Below are 22,686 nucleotides of genomic sequence, written 5' to 3'. Positions count from 1 at the left end.
TATTCGCAAAGCGGTGCCGTCACGGTTTACGTGAATGAGGTGGGGAAAGCGGTGGGGCCGCGCGTTGCGTCACGTGAAGTCTGACTGACGGCTCCTCGCCGTCCGCCGCTCCTCCAGTCTATAGAGTCAGACCAGATCGCCCCTCCACCGCGGAGCGATGGTGAAGGCGGTGGTCGCCGACGAGGCGCGCATCAAGGCCTTCGAGGACGGCGTCGCCTCCTCCGGCGTCCTTCGGTCGCAGGTCACTTCCCTTCCTCCTTTGTGCTCGTCCTGTCGCATCTCAGGCAGAGGCAGGCCGCCGTCGCCGTGCCCTAGAGGTTTGGTTTCATCGGTTCTTGCGCGTGCAGGTGGGGCTGGTGGTCGGGAAGCTCAGCGTCTCCTCCGACCGCGCCCTCGTCTACTCCCTGCTCCCCACGCCGCCCACCGATTCCGGCGAGCCCGCTTGCTCCCTCCGGGCCGCCGCCCCCTCTGGCAAGGCCAAGTCCAAGGGCGGGAAAGGTGGCGCTGGGGCTTCATCCGACGCGCCGCCGACGCTCCAGTTCGATGTCGACTGGGTCGCCGAGCACGCCCGACAGGTGCAGTGTCCAGCCCTGACTTGTTACCGTCTATAAACCTCTGACGATACTAATATCTGCAGCTGTAGGATAACAGTAACAATAGAACCCATCAAAAATTGCAATTGAGATATTTGGTTTCGTAGATGACCTTTTATCTTTAGTACTCTCCTGGAAGTTTCACTCCTTAGTGTGGCTGTTCAACAATTTCTGTCCAGTTCGAGTTGTTTGGTCAATTACATTTCAAATTAGGCCATATTTGATTATTTTGCTCGAGATCATACTACAGACCCAACCTTTTCTTAGTCATTCCGACTCAGAATAACTACATATTTGATAATATTGGTGAATCTTCTCCTGGTCTACAGGTGTCGAGGATGCTCCTTGGAGGAATGACTGTCATAGGTATCTACATATGGTCTTCTGAAGGCTCGTTCAAAGCTACTCCTTCTGCTGTTTTATCACAGGTACCAGCATTTCTCCTGCTATTTTATACAGGTGTCAACAATGTCCTAAACAATGTTATGACTGTTGTTGGACCGCTGGCTCAGCTTTTCGTGTTGTAAACTTGCTCATGCATGGGTTTGCTATTTGGAATTGAGGATATATATGCATACTTATATGTTAACAAAACAAGTCTCTGAGAAGATATAATGGAACTCAAGTCCCAGTTTTTGTCCATAGCACTGTAGAAAAGAGAAGATCTTACTATGTTAGGCTTGGTAAATGCTATATTTTAGATGATCCGTTCCATGCTATATACTCTGTGGTGAGAACAAAACAATGGTGAACAATGCTAGCAAATGATCAACACCTGTTTAATCAAATAGATATCCTCATGTTGGCCACATCACTTTTGTCTTTCAATAAAGCTTGGCCATTAACCAACTTGATGTACGGACCTCTGCCCGTTATCTTTCTGTATCTGGCCCTTCTACTGCCTAGGATTTTTGGTCTTTGCTTAAAGAATGTTGGTGTAATATCAACTTAACCAAACGGGTAGACTACCTTTACCTTGTAAACTGCCTTTCACAATGCCATAATGACCTTATTATTTAGAACACTGAGTACCAGCTTCTTTATTAATTCGTTTGTTGAATTCTGGGGTGGGGGCACAATCTGCTGGCATGTGTTTTAGGATCTTTTGCCATTGTTGTCTAATCTTTTAGTGACGACTTGTTGATTTTTTTTATTGTTCTTTGTAGTACCCTACTAGGACATTTTCATTATACAGATTATCAACTGATGTTATTTCCCAGGTTATTAGAGTGGTTTCTCAGTCAGTTCCCTGGTACGGCAGTGACTTTGATGAGAGGCTGCTCCTTCATCTCTCTTACAGCCCAAGAAGGTGCGTATTATTTTTGCTTTAGTACTTTAGTTCCCTTCCCCCTCCCTCGATAAATATAAATCAATGTATTGTAATCTTCTTAGCACATTTATCACGCTGGACCTGCCAAACTTGGGTTTCGACAACTCTTACTTGTTTTTTCTTGTTTGTTTAACATTGATTGTCCTGATTTCTGTATGTCAATAAATGGTATCGCCCTTGGAAATCTGTCGCGCTCAGCTGCATTAGCGCTTGTATGGAACGAACATATACTGTTAATACACCCATAATTCATAACATAATTTTGATGTGTTACAGGTGGGCCTGTCGCATATGTGAGATGGCATCAGGAAGCCTAAGGCCGTGTGACCTCAAATATAGCAAATTATTAGCTTCACTTCAAACTTTCAGATGCACATACAATTTTGAGATAAGGTACTTGCAATGCTGCCTGATACTAGTAGCTAAGCAATCCTTGTGTCATTTATGTCTCAAAGTCAGAAAGGGTGTCATTGAAGTTAACTGGGTTTTTGTTAAATATTAAAATACAGAAACGACTAACTGTGCTTACCAGTTATCAATCATAGTCGCATGTGCTGTAGGCTGTAGCAAATCCATGAATGTCATGTTCCGCATTCTGGACTGATTACTTACAATACATACTTGCATAGATTAACAGTACAAGCTGCTGAGCCTTTTAAGAAGGTTCTTTCAAAGGCAATCAGTCATCTCACAAAGGAAGTGCAGAATGCCAAAGCCTTAATTGATGGAGATCTGGTAAATTAAAACCGCTTAACCTTTGTTTTCAGTTGAAGAAGCACAATGAATTCCAAGCTATGTAATGGTGTAATGTCTAATCTTGTTTGTGTTTAACACCCACTTATTACTCTTCGTACTTTCAACTAGTTTTCGGATGATATGGCCATCACTTCAGAAGGCCCACACGCAGTCGATTTGCTTGTACCTTTCAAGAACAATTTGCCTGCCGGAGGTGCTCAGCTAACACTGTTTCTATTGTATTGTATTGTTGATTTCTCTTGATATAACTATGTGAGCCTAATAATTACTGCTTACACTAAAGAATGCAGTTTAGAGGGAGTTGCCGGGCTGCTTCTCTTTGCTGGATCTGTGAGTGCGTTGGCATACTTAGGCCCAAAAGAATCTATTTCGGAAGCTATATCTGATCTGAAGGTATTGATGAGATAAAATTCCCACTGTTATTGGCTTATATCTGTGCCTTGTATTATTTTCCTTGTTGAGCTTTTTTACGGTACCCTATACTGTTAGGGGGATTAAGCAGTACAGATCTGATCCAGCCATTGGTTTCTTGTGGGTAGTTTAGACCTTGCGTCAAAAAGAAGTTATGATCCGGCTGTGAAAAATTAATGGGTCAATATTTCGGCCCATGTGCTAGGACCTCGAATGCAGTTTTTCCTCGTATTGTCGCCGGCTCGCCGCAATCATGCGCATGTGTTAGTTGCTGATGTCTCTCGTCATCGACCTTTGCCGCTGCCGCACTAGCTCCATTGCTTTCGTCGACATGTAAGCCTGTATATGGACTAATTGATGAACTAATCATGTTCCATTTTTCTTTTTATGGGAACAACCAGTTGGGAACAACTAATGATGTTCTCACATTGATGAACTAATCCTCGTGACTAAAAACTACAATCACGCACATGTCCAGCCTGAAATATCGGAACTCCTAAGTGAATTTTGCATAGCTAATCTTCCCAGATTGCCCTCGAAGGCTGTATACTGCTCCATGTTGTCCGGTTTGGGCAGGTTATACTGCTGACCCAAACCAGCAGTATACATCGACACTCTCCGTTGGATTTGTCTGAATGGACGTTCTGTATTGATTGCAGGGTACCATAAAAGAGCTCTCCTTGTTACCTATGTAGTCACCATTTTGTTATAACAGCTTTGCATACAACTGTGCAAGCCACGAGCTTGGAACCTTACCACCAATTTTATACCAAATGCCAAGTGAAGAAAAAAGAACTTGTGATGTTAAAAATGTGAACAGGCATTTTGCTTGGCATTTCTGCACTGGCTTGAGAATTTTAAGAATCTGATTGTCCATGAGTTTACTGAAGTATCTCAAAAGGAACCCTTTGTTTAACTATATATAGCATGGTTATCTGGTGTCTGTAATGTGTAATGTAGAACTGTAGATTTTTGGTTTGTTTTTCTAGTGTTGGTGTTTTTCATTCGTACTGAATTCATTTGCAAGTTGTCACTGTAGTATTATTGCCCCTTATTATAGTTGAACTGACTCTCCAAAGAGTTAAACATGATAAATCTGTCCTGAATGGTTTATTTATAGTCATTTTTTGCAGTCATTTTAACTTAGTTGTTAAATTTGCACAAACATATTTTAATGGTTAGCAAACTAATAGCATTTGATGCTGCCTTTCTACCTATCCTACTCCGTATTAAGGTGGACATCATTGCGAGCCTACGAAGCAGATTAGATATCATCCTTGATGAGGCAGATGATGACTCTACAACTAATGATGTGGAGAATTCACCATCTCAGAAGGTTACCCAAGTTAATTTTCATGAGTTGAGGTATTTCTTATCTTCTAGGAATATAGTTCAGTTTTGAATAGAACGAAAAGTACACCCACCATATCTTATCATTTGATAGAAGAACCCTAAACCCTGTGCTAATGTTTCTAAATCGCATTAAACTACAGACAATTTCTTTCCCTTCTGATTATAAGGGAAAAAACAAATATGTCACGTTTCTTATTTCTTCAGAGCATGTTTGCGATTCAATTTTTCCGCCTACGCAACTGATCACATCCATGTCCTTTTTGCAAACAGAGAACCTTATAGTTTCTCATTCCCTAGAAGAATCCTGATTCCTTGGTTAGCTGGCTCCTATATTTGTGACTACTTGCAACAATCAGAGACAACGAAGGTGCTTATGTTCTCTCCTAGCTATATAGTCTGAATGCAAGCCCAAATTATGATATTGACGCACCCTTGTGTTGTGCGCGCTACCTGCAGGACGCAATGGAGCGCTGCAAGGAAGTGATATCACTGGAAACAGAAGTGGAGAACTCCTCCATTGTTGAACCAGAAACCGCAGCATCTACTGCGACACTAGAATCATTTTGGGATGTGGTGCCTGGAGCTTCCTCACGTGTGCGGGCGGGGCCCAGTCTGGAAGATGGGCGCCCTAAACAGGTGATGTGTTCAGGGAGAGCACAGGGCAACGGTTTCAGCATCCTAGCTGCCTTGTTTGTGCTCCTGGTGGCTCTTCTACTTGGATTTATGTTCGCGTTCCCTGCCAACTCGAAAACCTGAGAGTACTTCTTGCTATGTTTTGTGTATCTTACATTTTGTCCAAACCTCTTAACACTGGAGGTGAAAAGTGTAGAGTTTCTTTCACAATGAACAGTTTGTAGGTGCTGCACATACATGAACATGATCCATCCTTTTCGACGATGGTGACAATTGGATGGAATATTTCAAGTGATGTAAGCCCTGCCGTCGTTTTCATTTTCTGGTAGGCTCACCAAGTATTTGGTGATGATCGTGCAGAGTCGAATAATTCTCTCTTTTCCAGTTTGCACCCACGGGGCATCTGGCGTGTGAACCGATGGACGGCTCGTAATCTATCTTTGTCCGGTCTGGCTGGCCAGCTTTGGCATCGGATGTGTTTTCTGTTGGTAGATTAATGATTTGTGCTGATGCTACGCCAGCTAGTGTTGGCCTTGGGAAGTAGGCATCTGACTGAAGAGAACCATCTGATATCAAAGTCAGACAATATTAACAGGGCAATTCTCTGTTTCTCGGGTTGGGCTTGATTTTGACATGTCAAAATATCTCTGTCCGCAGCTTTGAATCTCATCCGAATTCATGCATTTGCTGCCAAGAGGAAAACGCCACCAAACTAGAGTAGCTTATGTAGATGTATGCAGGCAATTAAACTAGAGTAACTTGCAGATACAAGAAGGCGGACGGCGTTGACTTGGCTGCACTGCCTGCCTCTTGGTGCGCCAATGGGCCATCAGAGTTCAGCTGTCTCTTCTCCTACGCACTTGCTAAGTTGACATACTACTCCGTACATAGCAACGCCCTCACTCAGGTATAGCCTGTAGCACCGACAGTCAACTCACGTCTCATCCTCTCTTCACTTGGATTTCTTCTTTCGAAAATACTGCACATACACTACTTCATTACTTTACCAACAGACGGCTTGTTGTGTTTGCTACCAGTTCAATACTTCATGCATGCGTAAATTGAGCAGCGAGAATTATCTGGTGTCAGTACTAGTTTTAACATTGAACTATATGAGTTGAGTAAATACAAATTGTATTTGAAAGTAATCTGATTTCTGGTGGGCTGCTTCCTATGCTCATTAGAGCATCTCCAACACGCTGCCAATCACGCTATTTTTTTTGTTTTATTTTTTTTGCGTTTTTGGTCTTTTGGGTAAAAAAAACTTCTCCAACAGTAGTCATATAGTTAGAGCATCTCCAGCTGTGCCCCCAACAGCCCCCCTCCCCCGGGCCCTTTTTTACCGCCGGCGTCGAGAAAACGACCGAGTCACGTCCCGAGGACGTCGAATTTTGTCGGTTCGGTTTTATTTTTTGGCCCGACAATCCCAGGCGGAACCCAACGCACTGAGGGCGCTTGGGGGCTCGGACGGAAGGAGAAGTGGCGCGTGAGCCACCACTGTCACGCGAGAAACGTCTTTTCCCCACCTAGATTCGACCCGTGAGCGCTAGGACGACACTTCCCCTTTTGCCAACATGCCAATCCCGGCGCCATCCACCTGTCCACAACCGCTGCTCCACCGCTAGAAAGGCCATTCCCCCGCCGAAAAAGAGTGTTTAGCCGCCATCCCGCTCCTGGGCAAGCTCTTCAGGACTCCTACCACGCATGCGGGGATAACGGTGGCTTCCCACCCACCACGCATGTGAGGTGTTCGTCGATGAACTTCGACGATGAGGAGGCATTCGCGGCTCTGATGGAGGAGGAAGCCGAGGTCGACACCGATGACGAAGAGCACCTCATGATCCTCGCCGCTCTGACCGGCCTGTTCGCAAAGAATGCAAAGCCGCGACGATGTGGCTCGGCATCAGGCCACCGCAAGAGCAAGCGGAGGTATTGAATGGACGGCTATTGCTTGCTCTACGCCGACTACTTCGCTGGCGCTCCATTGCACGGCGAGAAAGTATTTCGGCATCGTTATCAGATGGGTTGAAAGCTCTTCCTCGGGATTGTGAATGCCATTCGGGAGTTCCACAACTATTTCATTTGCAAGAAGGATTGCACCAGCACAGTTGGATTCTCCTCACTCCAGAAGTTCATGACAACTATGAGGATGCTTGCATATGGAGCTCCCGATGATATACAGGAAGACTATGGGCGCATGGCCAAGTCCACCACCATTGAGTGTTTGTACACGTTTTGCAGGGATGTGGTGACAGTGTTTGGACCACAATACTTGCGATCACCCGGTGTTGAAGACACTGCTCGGATCCTAGCACTGAGTGCAGCAAGAGCATTTCCTGGGATGCTTGGAGCATCGACTGCATGCATTTGGCATGGAAAACTGTTCATTTGCTTGGCAGGTGAAAGCACAATTGCTCCCTAGGGTGGTTTTGATAATTGATCACAACATATGCATCATTGGACTAATGTGTTTTCCAAGTATATTTCAGAAAAGTTCAAAAGATGCTATGGCTTAAGGTTTCTGTGGAGATGCCCCTTGATGCAAGAAAGGAATAATATTGGCTCAAGCTTCAAGCTAGAAGACTCTTCATTTTATATTTGTGAGAAATCACCTTTTGAGTCCATAGGAAAGTCAACACTATTAAAAGGGGGTGAGGTAGTAAAATGAACTGATTGCTCAAACGCTCAAAGTTAGCCACCAAAACACTCAGTCATTTTTCCCACATATCCACTCTGTCAGGTTCCACATTCACAAATTCAGTGTCATCAACATTGCCACTTCGGACCCACCGAGTTTTAACCTTAGGCAAAACCCTAGCCATTCCCTCCAAATCGGTGCAACCGAAACTGCATCTGTGCTACCAAGTTTAGTGTGACCAACATTCTGTTGCCAAGATACACAAAATCGGAATTTCCGAGTTTGAGTATCGGTGCCGCCAAGTTGGGCCATCTAACTGTTAGTCACCTTTTCGGTGCCACCGAGTTCTATATATCGGTCTCACCGAGATTCAAAAGTTCACACCTTTAGTACTAGTCGGTACCACCGAATTTCCAACTTCGGTGTCACCGAGTTTGCTCTTTTTCACGTAACGGTTGGATTTTGGTTGCTGCCTATATATACCCCTTCACCCACCTCTCATTCGTGGGAGAAGCACTCAGAACACACACTTCATTTCCAGATCCATTTTCTGAGAGAGAACCACCTACTCATGTGTTGAGACCAAGATATTCCAATCCAATCATTTTGAAACTTGATCTCTAGCCTCCCCAAACTATTTTCCACCAAATCAACCTCTTCTACCCATGCATATTCTGTGAGAGAGTGGTTTGTGTTGAGGAGACTATCTTTAGAAGCACAAGAGCAAGGAGTTCATTGATTTACCACATCTATTACCTTTTGGGGGGAGGTGCCTCCTAGATTGGTTAGGTGTCGCTTGGGAGCCTCCTACTTCATGTTGTGGAGTTGAACCAAGATGTTTGTAAGAGAAAGGAGATCGCCTACTTCGTGAAGATCTACCATGAGTAAGGCTAGTCCTTCGTAGACGGAAGCCGTGGTGGGATAGACAAGGCCGCTTCTTTGTGGACCCTCCGTGGGTGGAGCCCTCCGTGGACTCTCAAAGTCATTACCCTCTGTGGGTTGAAGTCTCCACTAACATGGACATACGATAGCGCCACCTATCGGAACCATGCCAAAAATTGTCGTGTCAACCTCATGCGTTTGATCTCCCTACCTTACTCCTCTATTGACACTTGCATGTTTACTTTGCGCTGTTATACTATTAGAACTACATGTGTAGGGTGTACTTGACTTGTTATAACCGACGTAGCTGCCTCTCAAGTAAAATTGGGGAAAAGGCAAAAATATTATCTTGTCAAGTAGTCTAATAACCCCCCCCTCTAGACATACTTTCAATCCTACAAGTGGTATCAGAGCTTTGGTCTTCATTTCATTGGTTTAGCAACCTAAGAGAGTATGACATCTAGTTGGAAGCATAAAATGAAAATGCACATACTTGGCTTTAATCCTCATGTTTGGGATGTTATTCGTGTTGGTGTGCAAGGTAACTTCTTTGGAGAAGGGCATGAACCAGATCGTGATGCGAGAGCTGGTGAACTGAAGATGTTGCAACTTAATGCTCAAGCCTGCGATATCATCTTCAACTGCCTATGCCCCGAATAATTCAACAAAATCAGTCGTCTTGAGAATGCAAAAGAAATTTGGGATACTTTGGTTGATATGCACGAAGGTACTCATTCTGTCAGAGAATCTAAGTTGGATGTGCTTGAAAGTCAGCTTGTTAAGTTCAAGATGAAGGATGGTGAAGGAATCGCTGAAATGTACTCTAGGCTAGCTCTCATCACCAATGAGATTGTCGGCTTAGGAAGTGAAGAGATGACCGACAAATTCATCATCGAGAAGATACTTAGATCTTTTGATGGCAAGTATGACACAGTGTGCACATTGATCCAAATGATGCCAAATTACAAAGACCTCGAGCCAACTGAAGTCATTGGTAGGATTGTTGCTCATGAGATGTCACTTAAGGACAAAGATGAGTTGCACAACAAGTCAAGCGGTGCTTATAAAGCTTCACGTGATGCTCCCGCTACTTCAAAGTACAATCTTGTCACTCATGAAGAGATAATCCTCGTGGTCAGAAAATTCAACAAGTTCTACAAGAGTAGAGGCAAAGATAGAAGCTCAAGTTCAAGGCATGATGAGAAGCGTTCGTCCGGTCTGCTACAATTGTGGGAAGCTCGGACACTACTCAAATGAGTGCTCGACTCCCTACAAATGAATAGAAGAGTCACCTCGAAGACAAAGATCAAGAAATGAGTCACCTCGTAGAGAGAGAAGGAGTAGAGAAGATCACTATGAACGAAGACACTCACAGAGAGGCAAGGAATCGGAGAAGGAGGACAAATACACAAAGAGCAGTTCAAGAAGAAGACATCAAGCTCATGTTGGTGAATGGATCTCTAGCTCTGAGTCTGATCACCACTCCAAGAGAAGCTATCACTCCCACTCCGACTATAGTCAAGAGGAAGGCGTTGTCGGGATTGCGCTTGTGTCCACCAACTCCTACGACTTATTTGATTCGCCAAATGAGGGAGTCAGAAACTGCTTCATGGCTAAAGTACCCAAGGTATCACATCCTGAGTATCTTCATTTCAATACTGATGAGGATGACTTGTTAGGAGAATATGACTTGCTTCTAGATAAAACTAGTGAATGCACTAAAAATGAACTTGCTATTTTCCATGCTAGTCAAGAGAAATCGAATGATGATGATAACAAAGAAATTGAATGACTAACTCAAGAATTAAAAACTCTTAAGTTAGCTCATGAGACTACTCTAGAAGATCATAGAGAGCTTGCAAGAACCCATGAGAAGCTACGCTTCGATAAGTTCAACTTGGAGCAAGAGCATGAGTTCTTAAAAGCAATCAATGATGATCTTCGGAAGAAGAGTTCTTCTTATCTAGCCAAATGATTACTCTTGTCTAACTTTGTTCCACAAGTTAAACCTAGTAAAACTAGTAACAAAGGCAAGATGGTTTCTTCATCTAGTAACAACAATGCTAAAGCTAAATCCAATCATGTTGTTGCTAGTAACTCTATTGATTCCACTAACGATTCTCTTAGCCAAGTTACACTTGAACAAGAAAATGATCTATTGAAAGGGATTATAGAGAGATGTGTCTTCAAGAGTCTTGCCGGAAGTAAGAAATTTGAGGAAATTGTGCGCAAGCAAGGAGGACATCGGAAGAAACAAGGTGTTGTCTACTTCAAGGTCAGCGGAGATGTTTGGGAAGAAGGTCCATATCCCACTCCCATGTTTGTTCCCCAAGAAGAGAAGTGTGATTCCACTCCTTCCAAAGGAACGAGCTCACATGATGGCCTTCTACCACAAGACCACAAAGGCAAGGGAAAGCTTCAAGATGACATTGACCTATTTTAAGAAGAACCCCAAGCCAAGGTCAAGTGGATTCCCAAGGATACTACTAGCTCTACCTCCACAAGTGCTGCCACAACTCTAAGGATTCCCATCAATTTGATGTGGATTCCCAAGAGGAAGAACTAGAAGTTCTTGAGGGGTGACTCTGCCAATGAAATTCACTCTTATTCATTTTGGCCAGAACTATATGCAATCAACCTCAATCATATGGTTCAAGGAGTCACACATTCCCTCAAAGTTAAGCAAGGGAACAAGGTAATTAATGCATCTTTGGACATTATCCCATGTGTGCTTCACTCCATGTCCATAGATATTCTTGCATATGTTCCTTTTGCTTTGGAACTAACCCGTGTAGGTGAGAAGAGTATGAAAACAACAAGGATTGCTCCCAACTCAAGATGATCTTCATCAACATTGAGCATCCATCACTACTTCACCTACTTGAAGTCTTCTACGACAAAACCCAAGGTTAGTTGATCCCTCTTAGTGGGGACATCATATCAAGGGGGAGCTTTACTCTAAGACTTGAGTATAAGCATCTCCTAAGGATATGAACACATTAATGCTTATGTAAAAGTGGTAACTCCACTTGTGCTTAACGATGAGTATGACCTATGATCAAGTATTCTTACTTGGATCCTATGTCAATATACCCATGTATAGATGACTTTGTCATCGCCCAAGTGCTTGATAGCTGCTAGGATGTTTGTGCATGTTCACAATGTTTTATTCATCATTCTTATTGTGTGAGTATGTTAGTCTGCATGGACCATTCGAGGACACCCAATTGTTGTTATTTGGCTTTTGATTTATCTTTTGCCAATTGGATGGACAAGAATGCTTAGGACCCTTCTCTAGCTATCTATGCTATCTCATCTGAAGTTCTATTCATGCTTCATCACAAAACTTGATCAAGCACTTGTCGATCCCTCTGTGTGAAGGTGCACTCGGAGTTCCGTATCGTCAAAGGCTGCCTTCCAAAACCTCTTTGAAAAAATTCGGTGTGACCAACTCCACAAACTCGGCGCCACCGATTTTTCAAAGTGGATCAGGTTTTTCTATCTCGGTACCACCAAAATTGCCAACTCGGTTACACCGAGTTTCCCTATCTACTGATAGTTGAGGAACTCGGTGACACCGATTTTGCCATCTCGGTGACACCGACAGCGTACGGTTATATATATTCGCGGATCGAATCCTTTTATTTCACTTCGTCAAAATGGTTCGTTCGCCAAACCCTCGCTGCCCCCAAGACCCCAAGTCATCGCCTTTGTCTCCCCGAGCGCCGCCGCCTCTAGGATTCGTCGCCGTTGACGCAATATGCTCTGTCGTTGTCGCCGTAGCCGAACCGCCACCGAGCTAGGGTAAGGTTCGATCTCCTTTGTGTTTCCGCATCCGATTCTCATGCATTGGAATCTTTATTCGTCATACCACCGTGTGCAAACCTCTTGTCCACCAGATAAATCCTTAGATTAGGAGAAGTAGGAAATTTCGGATCTGATCTCCCGCAGTATGCAACTCGGTGAGACTGACTTTGTAAAATCGGTTCCACCAATTCTTGTTTTAGGGTTCGTGAGAAGCAACTCAGTGAGACCGAACAACTCTTTTCAGTGCCACTGAAAATGGCTGCCAAGTTTCTGTTAAGCGAGTAAGCTTTCTCGATGACTCCGAAAATGTCAACTTGGTGCCACCGATTTACATCCTGCAGAAGATCATACCCTAAGTTTCAAACTTCAAATTTTCAAAAATATCTGAATTTTGTGATGCTCATCCATTCTGTCTTTCCTATATCCACTTCACCGTTTCTCATGTTTGCTGTTGAGCGTGTCTGTCAGTATGTCAGGTTCAGATGATAGTCAGAATGACTTTAGAGAGCAGAGTGTTGAGATGGATTCTAGCACTAGTCCAGAAAAGTCTGCTTCAAATCCAAGTTCTCCCAGCTCCCATGGCTTGCCCAAGGCAGCCACCAGACAGAGAAGGAGGCTAAATTCTGATGCGGAGGATTCAGACTTTGTGCTTGAAGAGACTTCAGCTCCTTCGAAGGCCCCTCCAAGGAAAACTGTCAGGAAAGTAACTGCTACTTCAGCTGATCTGAGAGCACCTGAGTATGCGAGGAAGAGCACTGAGATTTCCAAGGATGCACCTACAAAAAAAGCTGGCGTGAAGAGGCTCAGGAAGAGAACTATCCATCTTGTTGGCAGAAAAACTTCCATGTTTGAAGACCCAGAAGATGCTGAGGAAGAAGCTCCCGAGGAGATCCCAATTCCTCCCAAGAAGAAGAAGTTGATGGCTGACGCAATGAAGTTTGCTCCTAAGCCTGCTGCTAAAGCAAAGAAGGCTCCAGCTTCCAGGAAGACCACCAACGACATAATTGCAGCTGCCAAAGCAAAAGGCCCTGCATCCAGTGCTCGTGCTGTAGAGGAAAAAGCAGATGAGAATGCTTCAGTTCTGAGGAAGCTCACACCATTCCTTCCACTCCACAATGCCGCTCATCCAGTAGCAGAGGATATGAAGAAGAGGAAGGATGTTGGACTAAGGAAGTGGAGAGCAAATGATCCATATGCTGTCAGAAGAAGAACTTTTGTTGATCTAAGGTTTCACACCAAGGAACAACAAGCTTTTTATGAGACTGTCTTATTTGACAAGAGTCCTGCTGTCAGTGATTTGAGGTATGTCGATTGGGCATACATTAAGGATAATGAAGATTACTTTCCACATGTCCAAGATAACTTCAAGGCAGTGGACATTGCAAAGTTTGTTGGGAAGGATATGACCCCATGGAATGACGAGATGATCATGTAATTCTATGCAACTGTTCATTTCTATGATGACTCTTTAGTCTAGATGACCGATGGACACAAGTACGATGCTACAATTGTTGAATGGGCTGCTATCATTGGTGCCCCTAAGCAGGAAGAATCAGATGTAGATGTGTATGCATACGCTAAGAAGAATGACAACTCCATGACCAATATGTACAAGACCATTCCACATCAGTACTTGGCCAGTCACAAGTTTGGTTCAGTATACTTTCTTCAAGATGGCATTCCCACGACAAACACTATACTGCGATACACCCTCATGCCTAAGTCAGGAGATGAGAATATGATCAGAGGATATTCTATCAACGTGCTGCACCCGATGGACACACATACAAGATTTAGAGTGATGGATTTGATAGTTGAGACTATCCGGAGAACTGTTGCGGATCAGAAGAGATCCTGTGGATATGCACCATACATTCAGATGCTGATCAATGCCAAGCTAGGCAAGCATGTGTTGGGGAACTTTGCATGGGAAACAAAAAATTTCCTACGCACACGAAGACCTATCATGGTGATGTCCATCTACGAGTGGAGATTAGATCTACGTACCCTTGTAGATCGCACAGCGGGAAGCGTTAAGAAACGCGGTTGATGTAGTGGAATGTCTTCACGTCCCTCGAACCTTCCCATGAACCGTTCCGCGATCCGTCCCACGATCCGTTCCGATCTAGCGCCTAACGGACGGCACCTCCACGTTCAGCACACGTACAACTCGACAATGATCTCGTCCTTCTTGATCCAGCAAGAAAGACAGAGAAGTAGATGAGTTCTCCGGCAGCGTGACGACGCTTCGGTGGTGGTGGTGATCTACTCCTGCACGGCTCCGCCCGAGCTCCGCAGAAATACGATCTAGAGGTAAAACTATGTGGTATAGGCTAGAGTTGCACGTGGCAAAGTTGTCTCAAAAAGCTCTAAACCACCACTATATATAGGAGGGAGGGGGGCTAGCCTTGAGGGACAAGTCCCTCAAGGTGCGCCGGCCGCCAGGAGGAGGAGGACTCCTCCCCCAATTCTGTTTGGGAAGGAGGAGTCCTCCTCTTCCTTCCCACCTCCCTCTTTCCTTTTCCTTTTTCTTTTCTTTTGGTATTTTCTTTATGCGGCGGCATAACCCTCTTGGGACGACCCCACCAGCCCACTAAGGACTTGTGGCACCATCCTAGGACCTTGGGCTCACTCCCGGGTGGGTGGGCCCCTCCCGGTAAACACCCCGAACCCATTCGTCACTCCCGGTACACTGTCGGAATTGCCCGAAACTTTCCGGTGACCAAATGAAACCATCCCATATATCAATCTTCGTTTCCGGACCATTCTGGAAACCCCCGTGACATCTGTGATCTCATCTGGGACTCCGAACAACATTCGGTAACCACACATATAACTCAACTATACTAAAACATCATCGAACCTTAAGTGTACAGACCCTACGGGTTCGAGAACTATGCAGACATGACCCGAGAGACTCCTTGGTCAATATCCAATAGCGGGACCTGGATGCCCATATTGGATCCTACATATTCTCTGAAGATCTGATCGGTTGAACCTCGGTGTCGAGGAGTCATATAATCCCGTATGTCATTCCCTTTGTCCTTCAGTATGTTACTTGCCCGAGATTCGATCGTCGGTATTCGCATACCTATTTCAATCTCGTTACCAGCAAGTCTCTTTACTCGTTCCGTACTACAAGATCCTGTGACTTACACTTAGTCACATTGCTTGCAAGGCTTGTGTGTGATGTTGTATTACCGAGTGGGCCCCGAGATACCTTCAGCACAAGCTTCAGCACCTTCAGCACCAGCTCTAGCTCAAGCTCCTTCAGTATCAACTCCTGCAGCTCCAGGGACATCAGAAGCCTTCAGAGACACTGTTCTATCGACTCCATCACCAGCTGCCCAGAGAGACGAGTAATTCTATACTTTTGAACTTTTTGGTAACTTATTGCCAAAGGGGGGAATATATAGATCATAGACTTCGTGTGAGAGAGAAATTTTGACTTTATTTGCTCTCATTTGGTTTTAAAAACTTTGGTTGTTGGATGACTTTATCCTATCTGTTTGATTGATCATACACTTTATTCTGTGTGATGCTACGATATCATCTTTTAGCTATCCTTGTGGTGATCACTCACTTATCTTGTTGGTGTCATGTGCATTGCTATTATTTTAATGCACCACCAAGATGTATGTAACATGGAATAGTAACCCATGATCCTAATCAATTGTGCATTTGCATTCAAACGCAAATTTTAAATAATGCACAAATTTAGGGGGAGCTATTTCTTTTCACATACTTCTCAAAGCGTCGATGCTAATCATTGATTATATTTTTTGTCGAAGCTTTGATCTATATCTTGTCATAAATTACCAAAAAGGGGGAGATTGAAAGCACAATTGCTCCCTAGGGTGGTTTTGATAATTGATCACAACATATGCATCATTGGACTAATGTGTTTTCCAAGTATATTTCAGAAAAGTTCAAAAGATGATATGGCTTAAGGATTCTCTGGAGATGCCCCTTGATGCAAGAAAGGAATAATATTGGCTCAAGCTTCAAGCTAGAAGACTCTTCATTTTATATTTGTGAGAAATCACCTTTTGAGTCCATAGGAAAGCCAATACTACTAAAACGGGGTGAGGTAGTAAAATGAACTGATTGCTCAAATGCTCAAAGTTAGCCACCAAAACACTCAGTCATTTTTCCCACATATCCACTCTGTCAAGTTCCACATTCACAAATCCGGTGTCACCAACATTGCCACTTGATGACGAGTTGATGGATATACTTCTCGCCCCTCGTTGGTTACCCCAAGTGGAAGGTGGAGATGTAGTCAACAACAGATTTCCCTTACACGGGGACTGTAAGGTTTATCGAACGAGGAGGACTCCGAGGATCAACAAGTAGGTGTCCGCTGTTCTGGCGCTAGCAGAAGACGTGGACCTACACACACAATAAATAACTTTTCTCCCAATGAGTTCAGAGAGGTTGTCAATCTCTTCGGCCTTGTAGTTTGCAAAGGATCAAAACACAAGCGGGAATAGTGATAGTGATTGCAACGGAAAAATAAATAAAAGCAGTAAATGGTGGAGGTGTAAAGAATGCTAGTAATATGGACTAGAGTCCCATGATGTTCACTAGTGATGTCTCTCTCCCAAAAGACGATAACCAACTATGCTGGGTGATGACCCACAAGTATAGGGGATCAATCGTAGTCCTTTCGATAAGTAAGAGTGTCGAACCCAACGAGGAGCAGAAGGCTCTGATAAATGGATTTCAGCAAGGTAATAACTGCAAGCATTGAAAGTAGCGGTAACAAGTGATTGTGTAGCGAGGTGAAACGTAGCAAGCAAAGAGTAACAAGTAACAAGTAGTAGCAACGGTGCAGCAAGTGGCCCAATCCCTTTTGTAGCAAGGGACAAGCCTGAACAAAGTCTTATAGGAGCAAAACCTCGACCATCTTTTCACAAAAGTCAGAGAATATAGCCATCATACATCTTTGGAAGGTGGCAGGTGAATTACATAAGCCAAAAGGCATACGTCTATAGGCAAAGGTACCGAAAGGGCAGGTGAAAGTGGTTTTCTCTTGATCAGATTGTGCAACAGGTATTTGCGAAAAACCTGAATAACCGTCTAGAAAGCAGAAGTGTGTGTGTTTTGATAGCCTTTCTAGCATTTGGTCAATGAACGACAAAGGATAATGATCTTTCCTGGTTGCCTTGTTCAGTTTCCGGAAGTCTATCACCATTCTATAGCCGGTAATAATCCTTTGTGGGATTAGTTCATCCTTATCATTAGGAACGACGGTGATACCTCCCTTCTTAGGTACGCAATGTACTGGACTTACCCAATCACTATGAGCAATAGGATAAATGATTCCTGTTTCCAGAAGCTTTAATATTTCTTTTCTAACGACCTCTTTCATCTTAGGATTTAATCTCCTTTGATGATCAGCAACTTGTTTAAAGTCAGGATCGGTTTTAATCTTGTGTTGACATAGAGTAGGACTAATACCCTTAAGATCATCAAGAGTATATCCAATAGCAGCGCGGTGCTTCCTCAGAGTTTTTAGTAACTTCTTCTCTTCGCGCTCTGAGAGGAGAGCACTAATAATGACATGATATATCTCCTTCTCATCAAGATAGGCACACTTAAGAGTATTAGGCAACTGTTTAAGCTCGAACACAGGATCACCCTTTGGTGGGGGAGGATCCCCAAGCAGTTCAACAGGTAGATTATTCTTGAGAATAGGATATTGTTCTAAGACAATTTTATCTATCTCATCTCTCTCCTCCATATGCATATCATTTTCATGCTCAAGCAGATATTGCTCTAAAGGATCTGTAGGAGGTATGGCAATAGAGGCAAGAGCAATGATTTCATCTCTACCAGACGACTCTCTTTCATGGGGTTGTCTTCCAAACTTGGAGAGGTTAAATTCATGAGACACACCCTCTAAACTTACTGTGACAGTCTGCTTAATGCAATCAATGTGAGCATTGACAGTGTTGAGAAAGGGTCTATCGAATATGATGGGACAAAAGCTATCTTGTGCAGTACCAAGGACGAGGAAATCAGTAGTATATAAATGTTTCCTTACCAATTTCCACTTACCAAAGGCGCTTCACTCCCCGGCAACGGCACCAGAAAAGAGTCTTGATGACCCACAAGTATGGGGATCAATCGTAGTCCTTTCGATAAGTAAGAGTGTCGAACCCAAAGAGGAGCAGAAGGCTCTGATAAATGGATTTGAGCAAGGTAATAATTGCAAGCACTGAAAGTAGCGGTAACAAGTGATTGTGTAGCGAGGTGAAATGTAGCAAGCAAAGAGTAACAAGTAACAAGTAGTATCAACGGTGCGGAAAGTGTCCCAATCCCTTTTGTAGCAAGGGACAAGCCTGAACAAAGTCTTATAGGAGGAAAAACGCTCCCGAGGACACACGGGAATTTCTGTCATGCTAGTTTCATCATGTTCATATGATTCACGTTCGTTACTTCGATAGTTTGATATGTGGGTGGACCGGCGCTTGGGTACTACCCTTACTTGGACAAGCATCCCACTTATGATTAACCTCTCTCGCAAGCATCCGCAACTACAAAAGAAGAATTAAGACAAAGTCTAACCATAGCATTAAACTAGTGGATCCAAATCAGCCCCTCACGAAGCAACGCATAGACTGGGGTTTAAGCTTCTGTCACTCCAGCAACCCATCATCTACTTACTACTTCCCAATGCCTTCCTCTAGGCCCAAATATGGCGAAGTGTTATGTAGTCGACGTTCACATAACACCACTAGAGGAAAACACAACATACAACATATCAAAATACCGAACGAATATCAAATTCACATGACTATTATTAACATGACTTATCCCACGTCCTGAGGAACAAAAGTAACTACTCACAAGACATAATCATAATCATGATCAGAGGTGTAATGAATAGCATCAAGGATCTGAACATAAACTCTTCCACCAAGTAATCCAACTAGCATCAACTACATAGAGTAATCAACACTACTAGCAACCTTACAAGTACCAATCGGAGTTGCGAGACGAAGATTGGTTACAAGAGATGAACTAGGTATTGGAGAGGATATGGTGCTGATGAAGATGCCTCCCCTCCGACGAGAGGAGTGTTGTTGATGACGATGGTGACGATTTCCCCCTCTGGGAGGGAAGTTTCCCCGGCAGGATCGTCTTGCCGGAGCTCTAGATTGGATCTGCTCAAGTTCCGCCTCGTGGCGGCGGCGAAATCACGAAAAAGCTCCCGTATGATTTTTTCCAGACCAAACCGTTCATATAGCAAAAGAGGGGGGCTAGTGGGCCGCCAGGCAGCCCACAAGCTTGCCCTGCGCCACCAGGGGGGTGGTGGCGGAGTGGGGGCTTGTGGAGCCCTGGTGGCCCCCCTCCGGTAGTTCTTTCGCCTAGTATTTTGTATGTATTCCAGAAAAATCCACGTAACTTTTCAGGGCATTTGGAGATGTGCAGAATAGTGGACTAGGATTTGCTCCTTTTCCAGTCCAGAATTCCAGCTGCGTGAATTCTCCCTCTTCAAATAAACCTTGCAAAATAAGAGAGAAAAGGCATAAATATGGTATCACAAGTAATATAACAGCCCAAAAAGCAATAAATATCAACATGAAAGCATGATGCAAAATGGACGTATCACTCGGTAAACAAATTATAGCTGGGCAATTGAGAGAATTATAAACGCACCGCTGATGTCTACGCACACTTATATTCTTGTAGACTATGTTGGGCCTCCAAGCGCAGAGGTTTGTAGGACAACATCAATTTCCCTCAAGTGGATGACCTAAGGTTTATCGAACTCAGGGAAGTAGAGGTTGAAGATGGTCTCTCTCAAGCAACCCTACAATTAAGATACAAGAAGTCTCTTGTGTCCCCAACATACCTAATACAATTATCAGTTGTATAGGTGCACTAGTTCGGTGAAGAGAGGTTAAAAGACAAGTCATATGGATGGTAAAACAAGGTAATATAAATCTGAAATAAAAATGGCAGCAAGCAAACATGAAACAAAATTGAAAGTAAACGGTGTTCAATGGTGGAAAACAAGGCCTAGGCTTCATACTTTCACTAGTGGCAACTCCCAACAACATTAACATAATCTAATCACATGATATTTCCACTAAAACATGCAATGGAGACGTACTTGGAGGTCATTCCTTTGTGATCAAGAGAGGACGAGAATTATGTAGGGGTACAAAAGCACACCTCAGAGTTCGTAGTTCTCATCTATGGATTTCCCAATGTCACCGCGGCCATCAAAGGGAGTACCACAATCACCACAACATATCTCAAGGATAGTCAAAGACAAACACCAAGAGACTCTCAATCTTCAATCAATTCACAAAATAGGAAATCACTCATGAAAATATTCTTCTAATCCATGTCCAATAGACTGCTGTGACCATGGTCTCGGGGATTATACTAGGTAAGATCAAGTAAGTACATCAATCCAATACATAGAAGAAGGGGAAACATCATGGGATCATCCTAGATTAACATAGCCTATGATCACAATCAAGATCACATTATGGGAGAGAGAGATGACCACATAGCTACTGTAGAAGACCTCAGCCCCGAGGAGGAACTACTCACACATGGCCATGGTGAGCAAGAGGTTGATGGAGAGGTGCAGCCCGGAGAGGAGACGGTGACCGGCGGCGGCCACGGCGGTGGCCACGGCCCTTGGGGGCGGCGGCCCTTGGCCCCCCTTCTTCCTTGGAGATGGTGCTGGTATGGAGGTGGTTCTCCACCCCAAGGCGGCTGCCTGGGAGGAGGAAATCTCGTAGCTCTTGGTGGCCCTCTAGAAATCAGGTTTTTTCCTCTCCTTATATGAGTAGGGACGATCATCCTTGACCCTTCCTATGGATATCCCTTTGACCCAAGGGCTCTTGGGCACCTCTAGAACTTTCCTAGGAACCTCTCTCGGCTCTAATGAGGTCCCCAAGTCGTGACTTGGCTGAATCCATCTAATATGGTAAGAGTTGGACTCAATCACGTCATCGATTCCCGTAATCATGTAATCAAATATTTGTCCTCCAGTAAAATAGGATTTTCTGGAGCGTGCAAACTCCGAATGGGCCGAATTGTATGTCTAGAGGTATCAGCATAAAACTCCCCACAACTTTCGCATCTATTATGTTTCCATTTTACGTCATATTAGAGGCGGAAACAGACGATCTCTAAACTCTGTAGGGGGGACAGATTTCAGAAAGTCAGAGTCCCACTCCAATAAGGTTTCCTCTTCTATTTTTGATAGTTTGTACACATCAAAGTGTAAAACAAGAACATTGTGCACTTTTGCAACTATTAATAGGTTACTCCAAATAAATCCTAAATTTAAAATAAAACAATCATCAAAAGAATAAAAGTAGCATGAAACCATCAAAAATTATAGATACATTTTGGACGTATCAACCGCAATGCTAATCATGCTACAAAAAAGTTAGAGGCTCAAAAGTAATGGGCAGTACGCCAAGACAAGTAAACCATTTGTCCATTAGCATCTACTCTCTAATCATCCACCTTGAGATATCTATTCAGAACATCTCGCTGGTATTAAGTTGCAAGACCCACCCAAAGTGTAAACTCAAAGCAACGGACAACTGCATTAACGAACTTTGCGTAAGGTAAAAAAATCCTTGCAACCGTGGTTACAAGCACCGTTATTTTCTCCCTGGTGGCAACAACACATCCCCTAGTATCATGTTTCTGTCACTCAAGCTAGACATCAGGGGGCATGAACCCACAATCATGCATAACGCTCCCTCTTGGAGTTACAATCTACTACTCGGCCAAAACAATAAAAAGCAACGGAGAACATGCATGAATTACTCAAAGACATAATATAAAACAAGAACCAAATATATAACTAATTACCCACAAGTGTAGGGGATCTATCGCAACCTTTTGGATAAGTAAGAGTGTCGAACCCAACGAGGAGCAGAAGGTATTGACAAGTGATCTTGAGCAAACTATAACTGCAAGTAGTGAAAGGCAACTTTTTATGGGTTTCTAGTATAAGCAACAAAGAAATAAATGCAAGTAAAGTAAATGGTGTCGCAGTGCAGCAAGTGGCCCAATCCTTTTGAACAAAGGATAAGCCGAGGGACTAAACTTATAAATACTAAGGCATTCCTGAGGACACACGGAAAGATACTCAAGTGCTTTGCCCATACTCTGTCTAGTACTATGTTTTGTATTGATAAGTGTTACGTGGTTGGATCTTAACTAGTGCGCCGTCTAGGCTAAGACAAGTATACTCTTATGATTAATCACTCTTGCGAGCATCCGCAAATACAAGA

General features: G+C 43.8%; 1 protein-coding gene across 1 annotated transcript; it reads left to right on the top strand.

Moving 5' to 3' along the window:
• Nucleotides 1-64: 64 nt before the first annotated feature.
• On the top strand, nt 65-5,376 carry LOC123409856 (protein odr-4 homolog). The gene is made up of 11 exons (XM_045102726.1): nt 65-241; nt 348-575; nt 923-1,021; nt 1,814-1,902; nt 2,200-2,316; nt 2,553-2,658; nt 2,788-2,872; nt 2,963-3,072; nt 4,325-4,455; nt 4,714-4,810; nt 4,900-5,376. The coding sequence occupies exons 1-11, from the start codon at nt 158-160 to the stop codon at nt 5,197-5,199; spliced, it is 1,446 nt and encodes a 481-aa protein (XP_044958661.1). The 5' UTR covers nt 65-157; the 3' UTR covers nt 5,200-5,376.
• The last annotated feature ends 17,310 nt before the right edge of the window (nt 5,377-22,686 follow it).

The sequence above is a fragment of the Hordeum vulgare genome, chromosome 7H (assembly GCF_904849725.1).
Source record: "Hordeum vulgare subsp. vulgare chromosome 7H, MorexV3_pseudomolecules_assembly, whole genome shotgun sequence".
NCBI classification, from domain to species: domain Eukaryota; kingdom Viridiplantae; phylum Streptophyta; class Magnoliopsida; order Poales; family Poaceae; genus Hordeum; species Hordeum vulgare.
The sequence above is the reverse complement of the archived record's forward strand: the minus strand, read 5'-3'. Positions and strand labels throughout refer to the sequence as shown.